General features: G+C 49.3%; 1 protein-coding gene across 3 annotated transcripts in view; it reads left to right on the forward strand.

Annotated features, from left to right (window-relative positions):
• Positions 1-12,915, forward strand: part of TRAPPC13 (trafficking protein particle complex subunit 13) — a 987,073-nt gene that overhangs the window by 878,247 nt on the left and 95,911 nt on the right. For all 3 annotated transcript variants that reach the window (XM_069627358.1, XM_069627359.1, XM_069627360.1), the window contains one exon: positions 5,734-5,884. In XM_069627358.1, the coding sequence (XP_069483459.1) occupies positions 5,734-5,884 (151 nt within the window). The remainder of the gene's footprint in view (positions 1-5,733; positions 5,885-12,915) is intronic.

A 12,915-nucleotide genomic window follows, 5' to 3' on the forward strand; every position in this document is an offset into this window, starting at 1 on the left:
CCGCAGATTGAAGATCAGGGTTTTCAAATGATAGATATTGCCCGAAGCAGCCTTGGTTTAAAGAACATCTGTTCCTTGTCCATACATTTGTGAAGTGGTAACCAGGTGTTTAAGTACTTGGAATAGGAGCCTTGGGCCTGTGCCGTCACTTTCTCCATGGCCATCACCCCCCACAGTCTGTCCCACCACATAGCTGTTATTGGGCCTTCCTTTGTCTTCCATGCTTGTGCAAGTGTTATTCTGGCCGCACTCAACATGTGGGTTATAAGAGTAGCTGTAGGCCCAGAGTTCGCGTAGCTCCCCTCCACCTCCTCCCCCAGCAGTACCACTAATGGATCGAAGGGTAGTCCCACCCCAGTAATATCTTTGATGTGGCTTAGAATCTCCTTCCAGTAGGTCGCTGCCAGTGGGCAGGACCACCACATGTGAATAAGGTCCCCGGATTGTCCACAATTCCTCCAACAGGTTGCAGGATTTTCTGGATTAATTGCGTGCATGCGTGCAGGTGTCATGTACCACCGAAGGCAAAGTTTATATGCTGCCTCCTTTATGGAGGTGCATTTGGATCCTTTGGCTGTTCTATGCCAAATGCGACTCCAGGTTTCCTCTGAAATTGGTTTCCCCAGGTCTATCTCCCACTTTTGCATATATGTATGTTTTTTTCCAGGGTTAGCCTCTCACGTTAGACGATACAATCTGGTTATGCCCTTATCTGGTTGGCCTTCCTGTATCGTTAGTTCTATGCCTGTTGGGTTTCTGGTTGCCCTTTCTTTTACTTTGACGTTGGAGACCCAGTGCCTAAACTGAACATAGTGATACCGTTCTTCCTGTCATTTCTTAAGGCCCTAGATACTCTTGATGAATTTTTTAGGAGAAGTGCAGATGTGCCTTGGACAGGGCTGGTGGCACCTTATTTCTATAATTTTATTTAACCCTTTCCTGCCAGGTAAACTGCATTTACCGCATTTGTCACAAATAGGTGGCCTGGCTCTGAAATGGCCATGCCACGAGCTTCTTTGTCCTGTCCTTTGGCCATTTTGACCCTTCACCTTCACCAGGTCGAGTCAAACCAGGTCTGTCCTTATTTGGGAATGCATTCTCCCGTGAAACACCAAGCTTTCGTGGGCTTCTGCATGCCTTGCGTGTGTGCTTCCAGGATGTAGGTTTGACTGTCTGATTCCAATACACATCCTGGGTGCCAGAGAGTCGTGTGTGCTGTGAATGCCTGGGACCACCGTGGTCCATGATTGGTCCAAGTATGGTGTGCCTGTATGTGAGCAGATCTCCCATTGGGTCCTCATCATTTTGGTGCGAAGGAGATTCTGGATAAGAGAAGGCTCCAAACATCCATACCATGTCGATCTCTGGAGTTCTCACTGAACGAAAGATAGGATCCAAGTATCCCGAAACAAAGAAGCAGAGTTTGTGGAACCACTGGAAGGTTTAGCACCCTGAGCCCGCTGTTGTCCCACTGGGCCTCTCTGCATCTGATCGAACTAGGTCTGCGAAGGCGCTCCGATCCATTGGAATAGTGGGACTAACTATTCTCGGTACCTTCATCAAACCCTGTAAGTAAACCTTCTCGGAAGTGTCCCTGGGCCAACCAGTGGGCTGAACAGCTTGCGCAGGGCCTTTGCTCTGATACCGCCGCCGTTTTGAGGAGGCCCTTGAAACTTGGTACATCGCGAGCTCTATGTTCACAGTACTCTCACACCGAATTTCGTACAGTTGGCGTTCCCAGGTCTGGAGTAAAGAGAGAGCATCCAAACCGGAGTAGACACGGTTACCGTCTCGCACAGCCGTGGTGACGAACTTTGCACGTGCGCTGCAGCTGTGCCCCTCTGTGCCCTGAAACCTGCTACAGTGAAACCAGCCTGATCTATCCACCAGGAGCAGAGAACCTGCCACTGTCCCATTTGGGAATCAACGCTGTAACTTTGTCGCTGAAAGCCGCATAGCCACAAGATTGACGCATCTGAACTTGCAACCGAATTGGACTCTACTGCCGAAGTTTGGTCCGGAGTTCGTTAGGGGTCAGTAAGCAATTGCAACCCCTTACCGGTGGTCCTTAGCGTATCCATCCATTTTTATGCACAAGTGACCCTGAGGGTCCCTCTGCTTTCCACAGATAGCCTGAGCTATCGAACTATTCCCAACTCCTGGAACCTGTTCTGCCCTCACACGGAGACCCTCCACGAATAGTGGGAACCTATTCTGTATCACGTCACCCAGCTTCCCGAGCTGCTACAGACCCTACAAGAGACCCCGTTTTTGCCCATCTGCACTACTGCGTGCACCAGCATTGCAGGTACATTTGAGCAATAGGCTCCCCTCGTTTTAGGCACTGGACTGCCTTTCAGTTAGGATTGTGATTACTGCAGAACTGCCTAAAGACTCTTTGCACTACCTGCTTCCTTCTCTTTTCTAGGTTGCGGACCCATTTCGTGCATTAACTCTTTAGGCCCCTTGGTTTTGTATATATGTATTGTAGTAGGATTGTGTTGGTTTAAAAGTGGTACTGTTGATAACTATTGTGTTGAAACTCAAATGCCTTGAATAATTGTATTTGTATTTTTAATATATATACACCTGACTGGGAGTGATTTGTAAGTGTCCTTTACTCTGTGTGCTCATTGAGGTCTTTCAGTCACCCTCACCCCTTCTGAGACCTAGTCCTGACCACTGCCAATACTACCTTGATTGGTCTGGCTTGTCCAGAAGGTTATCCTGTTCCAAGAAACTAGGATGGCCTTCTGAACATCTGCCCACCAGGTCAGAGTTCAGAAATCCATCTCAACAGTCTCCCTCTGTGCAGTGCTGTTTGGGGTTGGTCGATATGGGGCGTGGAGCGGTGCCAAGCGGGGGCACATATGTTGGGTTGGTGTCTCCTATGGCTGGGCAAGCGGTATGTGGATAAAGCCTCTCTCTAGGCACGCATTGCAGCGCTTCCTCAGGCGCTGTTGTGTTTACTATTTTTGAGGTGGCACTATCTTCACGTTGGGGGCATACACCCAGCGGTATCCTCTACATCCTCCACCATTTTCCACAAGTCTAAAATCTCATTTCGCTTCTGCAGTTGTTAACATTTATACTTAGCAGTTAGGAACGTCCATGGGCTCTAATATCTCTGTTATTAGTACCATGCTCTGGCCAGGTGTGGGGCATTCCCCTTGGGTCTCTACCATCCACTGCTTGTGGTACTTCTTTATCTAATCCTTGTACAATGGCAACGCACTATAAATGTACTCCAGCAGAGTCATCACCCACATATTGACAATTGTATATTCAAAAGAAGCTTATAGTTGTGCGTCCCATACAATGTTAATATGGCCGTCACTACCAGCCTTCCATCCCCACCTCCCAGTCACCCCCTGTCCACTCCCTCAGCCCCCTCTGTGCTCACTTCCACAGGCCCTCACTCGGCCTCCACTAAATTCACAATAAAATTTCAAAACATTAAAACAACAAACTAAAATGAGCTGAAACAACAACCACTCCTCCCCCCACCGTCGAAATATATTTGCCACAGGAATCCGAGCGAATTAATTATACAGAGCTCCTACTTTTGTAACCTCCTTATCACATTCGAAAATGGCGCCACCTTCTCCCCTTTCTCGGAAAGGAACCCACACTCCTGATTTCTTCTTGGTTATCTCCTCAATAATAATAGTAAAAAACAAAAAAATTGCCACGTGGCCTTTCATGCTCTCTCGTCACCCTCACACACACCCTTTACCTCCCCACTCACTCTTACCCCCGTTGTCGCCCGCAAGAGGTGTACTTAAATCAGTGTGTTCATCCGAGCTCCTCCGTCACAGGGTCTCAATAACGGCCTGCACTCTTCTAGGAGCTGTGGTCCAAAGAGCAAACAGGAATTCTGTGAAAAATGGCTCTTGTACACCACTGTGCGTTGCACGCGTGGGACTGGTCACTGTAGGTGGGCGTGGCCCCTTCAGAGATGCAGCCTGGAAGCCTCTGTTTTTGCAGGGGTTGCTAGGATCACATCTGGGTCACCAAAAATGTAGAGCAACCCCTCAACACTCCTACCAGACACAATGCAACCCACTAGGGAAAAAGGCCCAGCACACCTCTTGCAAGGAGAACAAGATTTTTTCCACAAAAATAAAGCAAATTACTCTGCTTCCATGGACGTTCTGGAAAAATCAGTACGGGCAACACTTTATGAAGGCATACAGCATCATCAGTGACGTAAATTACATTATGTAGAAATCAAATGGATGGTTGAGACCCTATTCCCAACGCACGGAGCGGATCGAACACGGGCATCAGCCCAAATTATCCCAATATTTGGACAGATTTTAGCCAACGGCTCCACGGACTGACTGATTTTTTCCATAGGAACCTTACCAATTGCCTTGATAAAGACCATCAGGGGTAGAAACACATGTCGGTTGACCTTCACACACTAGACAATGTGTCTAAACCTTGCGACAATGCAAATAAAAACTTTCACCCACAGCAAAAACGCTTGAGATCCTTCCATAAATAAGGGTCAGATTACTTATCCTGCAAGGTAACCAGGACTTTTTCTCTCAAATGTCCCTATTAAGAGGCATTGGGTTTGCCTCAACCTGTGACCTTGCAACAACAGACCAACCCCAAGAGAACTATACACGGAGCCCAGCATAGGTGTGTTCATTGCCTAGAACCCAGTTTTCACTCCATACCCTATACATAGGCTACCTGCCCCATAAGGGATGCCAGCCCATTAGACCCCGCCCCTTCTGTCCATCTTCTTCCATTTGGGCTCCTTCTTGCGCGTCATCATGCATGAAGCTACAATTGGTGATTATGTAAAGAAAAACGATGCAGGCTCCATCTTTAAGCACCTGGTACTGCATACAAGCACTAAGAGGATACTTCGAGGTCATTGTATCTAACAGACTACAGCTAGATTCCAGCAGACACGTCAGCGCCCGTCCTCCCTTCCCAACATTGGTCTTGTGGGGCTATCAGATCTGAAAGAAAAGCAAGCTTGTTTGATTAGTAGGGTCAGAGGGACAATGACAGATAACTTTATTTTTGTTGTTGTCCCGTGCAGATCAGACGTTTTGGCCTCTGATAGCTGGTATGTTTCCATGTGATTTGTGTCAAGGGCAGTTAAGCTATCTTTATGTACAAAGGATGTTTGTATAATGCCCATAACCTGTGTATGTATGGGCTGGGCCCATGGTAAGCAAGTTGGTGGCATAGGTGTAGTGTTCTCAGTGTTTTGGTGTGCATTGGGTGGAAGGGTCAATTGGTGTGATGTGCGTAGAATATGGTGTAAAGAAGGAAATTGAGCTGGTTAGTGAGGGGTTGGACAGTAGAGATTCTATGGGCACTCAAAATAACGCTGATAATATGGTGCAGACATCCCAGTAGGAGAACACCTATAATGAACATCAAATTGGTGAGACACCTAGGAGGAACATAACAGTGAGGAACACGTAGGACCAAAATCACAGAGGGGCACATTTATGAGCCATATTATCAATGCAACACCCAGGAACATTGGGAAACCTTATGGTCAAATTAGTCTGGACATAATTGGGAGCAGATTAAAGTAGTGAACACCTAGGAAAAGGTTGTGATTAAGTGGAGTTTAGGTGCAAATTCAAATGGTTTGTTTTAATTTTGTTTAGTGATTTTGAAAACTTAACTAATGTTTTTACACCCCTCTCTTTAGTGATGAAAACTAACATGTTTTCTATAATTACTTTTTTTATCCAGCAGTGAAAGAACCATGGATCTGATTTTAGAAATGTGCAATACCAATGCCATCCATTGGTGTGGAGTGTCCGGAAGACAGCTTGGAAAGCTAAACCCAAGTTCATCCCTTTATCTTATGCTCACACTGCTGTCGTCTGTACAGGGACTGCAAGTAAGATTATTCCTACTACTGTACTGTACAGGAGAGTGCTGGAAATGACAAATGTTGTTAGTTAGCAGTATATCCAAAGTAAGATTATCTCAATCTGTGGAGCATGTAAAACAATAATAATTGTTTGCAAGGTATCTTCGCACTGACCTCTAGTTACACTAGTTGTACCTATGTTAATGTTACAGGATATTTTTTGTAGAAATACAGTTTTAAAAAAAGATATGTGGAGGTATTAGACAATATAGAATATTTACATGTAAATAACACTGCTGTAACACTTTAATCAAAATATTTTTGAGGGATACAAATATACCCTGAACAAAAGCTATGCGCCGCCTCATGTGGGTCATACAGGCTTAGAGAAATGGACTGCAAGTCATATATATATAAAGCGACTATGTTTTTAATGCAAACACATTAGTCTGTTCATGATCCAGTCCACGCTCATTATTGTAAGGCAGAGAATAATTCATGCATCTCATTTCTGTGTTATTTTGACAAAAACCAAAAGTGGAGGGCTGGAAGGTTTTGAACCAGTCGTAACCACGTGTTCAGCTCTGGGCCACCCTGTAGACCATTGTCTTCCAGCCTGGCAAGGCATTACAGAAGGGGAAATACCATATGCAAATCAGGCTTGGTCCCACCCTAAAAGGGGCAGTCCATGCCATACTGCTAGGTCGCTTACCCTCAGGGCGAGACCACAAGCATCCTGTGATGAACCAGGAGTGAGACGCAGACACAGAGGACAAAGAGAACCCCCAACTTGTTGATCTTTGCTTCTTCACCGTCGGGTGGAAAGCAAATGGCGCCGGAATTATTGGCTGCTTGCCAAATCTCTGTCCTTCAATATGCGCAGGTGTGTGCTCAGCCTCTATCTGTCTGGTCTGTTTTGCCTGTCTTCAGTAACACCAACATTCTTCTGATTATTAATCTCCGTAAGTCCGCTTCACTACTTTACCCTATTCCTATCTCAGTTCTTAAATCTATGCCCACTTGAATGGTCCCGCTTCTGACATCCATAGTCAATCAATCTTTCTCTGGTGGCTCTATCTTTTCATCGCTCAAACACGCCCTGATGATCTGCGTGCTCAGAAAACCCTTGCTTGACCCATCAACTACCGACCTATTTCACTGCTTCCGTTTCCTAGGAAAGTACTTCAAGGCACCATCACCCCCGTTTCTTCATCCTTTCTCGAACACACTCAACCCCATTCAATCTGGTTTCCAGCCTGGCCGTGGCACAGTCAGTGCTAGTCTCTGTGGTTATGACCTGGCCAGGCTGTCCGGAGTGGTGGTGTGCGTGCTCTGATTCTTTTAGATCTCTCAGCAGCGTTTAATACCATCAACAACACCATCCTCATCTGTCTGGCCAGGGCTGACCTCTCCGGACAGCTCCTGTGTTGGTTTCACTCTTTTCTAATGGACCATTCTCTGTGTGTCTCTTTCTTCCTCCTTTTCAGTCGGCCCTTGCCCCAGTCACCTGTGGTGTCCTCCAGGGTACGGCTCTTTCCCCCATTTTATTTAACGTTTATGTTCAACCTCTGGCTAAATTGATTAGTTCTCACAGTTTTCGGTGTTAAACCTATGCGGACGACACACAAATGTTGGTCTGTCTTGATCTTAAACAATCTGAAGCTGCCACCAGCTTCCTTTCATGCCTTGACTCAGTGGGCAGCTGGATTTGCCTCAACTGGCTCAAGCTCAACAGTGAAAAAACCGAGGTACTGGTGGTTGGGTCTTCTACTTCTACTTCTTCTCTTTGGACCGCAGATATTTTACTGTGCTCCGACCTGTGAGCATCTCCAGACTACCCTTCCAGCCCTTCCACGACTCGGCAGGACCGTCTGCTTCCCTCAGTCATTCCAACCCGGGTCGTAAACAGCAAAACTCCTATGCCGTCAGCCACAGTCCTCCCAGGGTCTCTCCTCTGCAGTCCTCACCACAGTTGGGTAAGGAGACTAACTCCATGTTTCTTTTCCTGGCATGGTTTTAATGCATATCGGGCCAATTGCAGTCTTCCAACCAGACTGTTGGCTTTAGTTCACATTAGGAGTAATCCTCATTGATCCTTGACTCTCCCTCCTCTCAGTTCTTGTACTGTTCTTTGTTCTCTGATATTGAAAGATATGGTCGGAAGAATTGTCAGGCTGCTGAAGGGAATACTGGCAGTTTGCCATTAGGACATGAGGGATTGAGGGAATATCCCCAAAAGGGACAGGGCGATCTTGTGATTTACCTGATGTCATGTCATCCCCGAAGGGTTACCTCCCCCCATGTGATTCTCCCTCAAATAGCTGCCCCCAAGGTCAGGATCAGAAAGCGACTGCTGTCCCCTGGCCACATGAGGAGAGGCTATCCCAGGGAAAGGAGTGAGGACGTAATCAGATTTCACAGACATGTTTCGGCCTCATTGAGCATCATCAATGGGGTGTAGCTTAGTTCTCCAAGCCCAGGAGTAACAGGACCCCCATGTCTGGGCATACCTGTCCCACTCTGGGTGACTGCAAAGAACAAAAATGGTGATGGCAGGAAGGTTTACAATTAATCTTAACCTCTGGCATGGCTCTGGGTAACCCGTCGAGACAGTTTCGCAATGAAGCTTGATGCGGTTTGATGCAGCATTCAAAGGATATGTGTAGAAGAGGCTAACTGGGTCAATGACAAAGATACTGGTAGTCTGAGGCACCATTCGATTCGAAGACTTTCACAGGGGCAAGCTGCTTTACGGAGCTGGAGCAAGCGGCATGCTCAGCTGATGCGGTGCATTGGTAAACTCTTTCAAAGAGCAGCAACCGCAGTTCAAGGAGGTTCCAAAAACTGCCAAAATCAGCACCCTGGGTCCTGGTGGTTCGAAGGCATTCAAACGCATTTGACAATGGTTTGATGGAGTTTCGACACTGTGGAATGCAAGAAACCAGCTGCATGCTTCTTCTGGTGCTACAAGTCCTATTTCTCTTTGCTCTCAGCACAGCGGAAGCTATCTAGCACCTGCAGCAGGTGTCCTTCACTCCCAGTGAGGAGCCGGTGTACGGATGGAGCTGGCAGAAACTGGCAGGTCTTGGTCCAACAGCAGTTTACCCCCAATGTGCCCTGTGTATGGGCATGGAGCAAACCTTGCCTCTGCCTTGGAACACCTGCCTCCACCTCACGACTAGAGGACTGCTGACCCAGCAGGGTCTAAACAAATTCTTCTTGTAGTACTGAAAGTCCAAAATGAATGAAGTAGTGGGAGACCCCTTTCTTATAAAGGCAAAGTGCCACCCAGGACTGGACAAAAGCAAGCTGTTTTCAGGGATCCAATCCCCGTTAAGTTAACACATTACATGTGTCATCTGGCAACACACCAAAAGTGCTTTGCGTGTGCAGGGAAGTGTAGGGGGCCAGAAGGAAAGAGATTCCCACAGAAAACCAAGATCGAGGAGTCCTTCCTCCATTGTGTTCTGCTCTCCCCGACTGCCTAAACGCCCCCTCTTCTCTTAGTCCTCACTTCAAAGACCTTTGGTATTCAATACCCTGTTCCAAGGCTGGCTCTTTTTGTGTTGAGTGGGCCCCATTGTGACCTCTTTCCCAGGGACGATCTGCTGGAGAGCGGTGTTACCTGACCCTACAAAGGATCAAAAAGAGGCTCTGTGGGGGATTCCAAGATGGCCGCCGGAGCGAGAAGACGCGAGTGAGTCTCGCTCCCGCCGGGCCACTCATTAGCACCCTAGAAGCTGCGAGCCGGAGGGCGGCTGTACCCCACAAACAGCTCCGGGTACGGCTCCTGTCACGGGCTCCAGGAGGTGGTCACATCGGCCCCCTCCAGCGCCGAGGAACGGCGCTCCCCCTCCCCCATCGGGACAAGGAGCGGCCCGCGCACCAAGAACCACATCACAGGCCCCCCAGAAGACGCGAGGCGGAGGCCATCGGCGGGGGAGGCGAGGATCGGGGAGGCCCCTCGGAACGGGGCCCCAGCATTGCGGCGCCCGGGGGTCGGGCAAACATCCGGCAGCCCCGAAGAACGGGCTCGGCGACCCTCGGCAGCAGCGGACCCCGCGGGAAGAGCGGGACGGAGCCGGGCGCGGCGCAGATCACCCACAACCGCCCCGGGACGTCGGAATCCAGCGGCGGTCCCCAGTCCGGTGGACCACAAGGTGAGGCCCCCCCCCCCCGGGAGCACCCCGCGCCCCCCTGGGGCCCTGTGAATCTGGAGGGCCCCCCCCCTCGCGCCGGCGGCGAAACCGCACAAAGGCCCACCAGGCCGAAGCGGGAGAGGGATCATCCCCCCCCCACCCCACAGCTGAGAGATAAGTGGAGGTGGCCACAAACCGGAGCACCGTAGACAGACCCACCCAGGGTAACAGAGAGCGGCGCAATCTCCGAGGGCTGCACTAACCGGAGCCCCAACTCTGCAGCACACGTGGGGTCTTTACAACAGGCGCCACACCTAAGTGGACTATATGCCCCCCTTGCCCCCCTAGTAGTCACCCCCTACAACGATAAACAACCCAAGAAGGGACACGAAATCAGCAGGACGCGCCAAGGCCCACCTAACAAGAGGCTTCCCCCCCGGCCAGAGAAATAGGAGAGGGGACGGGCCCGTCCGGAGGGACTCCAAGACAAGATCATTTAAAGGAAGACATGTCTAAAGCGAAGGGGAGAGGGGGGGATCCCTACAGACACAGCAGCCCCCCAAACAAGACTCCAACCTGATACAAATGTGGGCAGGGGACACCCCAGTGTCGACCAGGAGCAGGATACAGGAGGACTCTTCTCAACAGGCCGCGAACTCGTCCGAGACGAGGGACTTGGCCCCCGGCGCCCAACCTCCGACAAAAGACGATATGCACTCCTGGTTTAAAGAACTACAAGATAAATTAATGTCAACGGTCCAAGACCAGTTTGCAGCTATTAAACAGGATATGCAACAGGCAATTCAAGGAGTTCAACATGACATTGTCAACCTGGAGGAAAGGACTAACACCCTAGAAAAGATAGTGCAAAACGCACAAGAGGAGGCCCTTCAGCGCGCCGAAACACAAGAACACCTGGTGCGCCTGACACATAACCTAGAAATTCAGTGCGAAGACCTCGAGAATAGGTCCCGCAGATCGAATATACGCATCAAAAATATGCCAGAATCGGTCCTGGACGGGGACCTAAAGAAAGCTGTTCAGGAGGTTTTCGGGGATATCATCGAAGCTCAGGACCCGGAGACTGTGGGGATCGATCGCATACATCGAGTAGGCCCGAGACGCACGGGGGCACCGGGAGAGAGACCCAGAGACGTCCTGGCGGCTTTGTCCTCCTATCCACAAAAAGAGCTTATTCTACGAAGAGCAAGGCAGCTGGATCAAATCAGGATGAATGGGGCAGACATTCAGCTGTTTCAGGACTTATCAGCCGTTACACTCCTAAAAAGAAGAGAGATGGCCCCTCTCACGAGGGAACTGGTCACAAGAGAGATAAAATATAAATGGACATTCCCTTTCGGTCTGCTGTTCGACTGGGAAGGGAAACAAAGGAGGGTGACCACCATGGAAGAGGGGCTATCCATTTTGGACATCCAGCCAAGGGAATCCTCAGCCAGAAAAGACAGGAAAATGGGGGAACCACACAACAGGCCGGGGGGATGGGAATTGGTCCGACAGAAAAGAAAACGTCGCGGAGGGGGTAGGGATGGGACTACCGTAACAAATTAGTGGATGCAAAGATGAAAGCACAAAAGACCCGGGGCCCAATAACTGAAGACAGCACATGGAACGGTCCCCAATGATGGAAGTCGCAAACGACAGACTTAGTTGGCCCAGCTCGGAGCTGGAACAACCCACATAAAGATCAAGGAACAATGAGGGGTTTAGGACTCCCCAATAAGTTAACCTCGAGCCTACAGAGGGCTGGGAGCGACAGGCGGAACGCCAGAGCTACCTTAGTTACCCGTGCCCTCCTCGGGTGTAAAGTTGCAACAAAGTTTATGGTTGGGGGAATTGTTTATTGTTGGGGAGGGGAGGGCAGATCTTCCGGAAGCGAGAAGGGGAAGCACAACTCGAGCTCTACACTGGTACAATCAGACTATTTGAAATGGGGAAGATTCGACTTGTAACATTAAATGTAAGGGGCCTGAACTCCCCGGTGAAGCGGAAAAAAGTAGAGATCATGTTAAGAAGAGAAAAGGCGGATGTGCTAATGTTCCAGGAGACCCACATTAAAGCTCAAGATAGGGGGAAAATCCGCCTGAGAGGATACGAGATAATTGCACAATCCAACACAGCCGAAAAAAAGGCGGGAGTGCTGATCGCTGTGAAAGGAAATATAGAAGTAAAGGTGATCGACAAAACCTCAGATAAGGACGGAAGGTATGTCTTTGACAATATCAAACTACACAACGCCCTTATGACACTGGCATCCATTTACGCCCCAAACTCGGGCCAAGATGGCTTTCTGAGGGACACAATGGGGAGGCTGGAGGGGTTCGCGAAGGGGGAAATGATAATAGGTGGAGATCTAAATATGGCCTGGCACCCCCAATCAGACCGAAGTGCGAGCGGACCCCTCCACCAGAGCGCCCCCTCTCAGCGTCTGAGGAAACAGATGGAAGGCATGGCCCTGTGGGACGCTTGGAGGGAACATAAAGGCCAAACCAAGGGTTACACCTACTTTTCACACGTTCACAACACAATGTCTAGAATAGACTACTTCTGGGTGTCAGTGGGGATCCTGGGAAAAATACAGGATTTGGAGCTGGGCCCCATTTCACTGTCGGATCATGCACCTATCTGGCTGGAACTGTCGACTCCGGGGAACGAAAGGAGATTATGGAGGGGGACACTCCCACAAGAAATACTATCCGACCCAGTGATGGGAGAATCCATAAGGGAAAAAATGGAAGAATTCTTTGAGCATAACGACACGGGGGAGGTCCCCTTGAGCACAGTATGGGAGGCGTCCAAAGCAGTAATCAGAGGCCATCTAATAGCCCTCAAAGCGACCAGGGATAAACAAATACGGCAGTGGGAATCAGAACTGGAAAAGAAGCTGTCGGATATCCGGGA

Source organism: Ambystoma mexicanum, chromosome 6p (genome assembly GCF_040938575.1).
Source record: "Ambystoma mexicanum isolate Mex_15411 chromosome 6p, UKY_AmexF1_1, whole genome shotgun sequence".
Lineage (NCBI taxonomy): Eukaryota > Metazoa > Chordata > Amphibia > Caudata > Ambystomatidae > Ambystoma > Ambystoma mexicanum.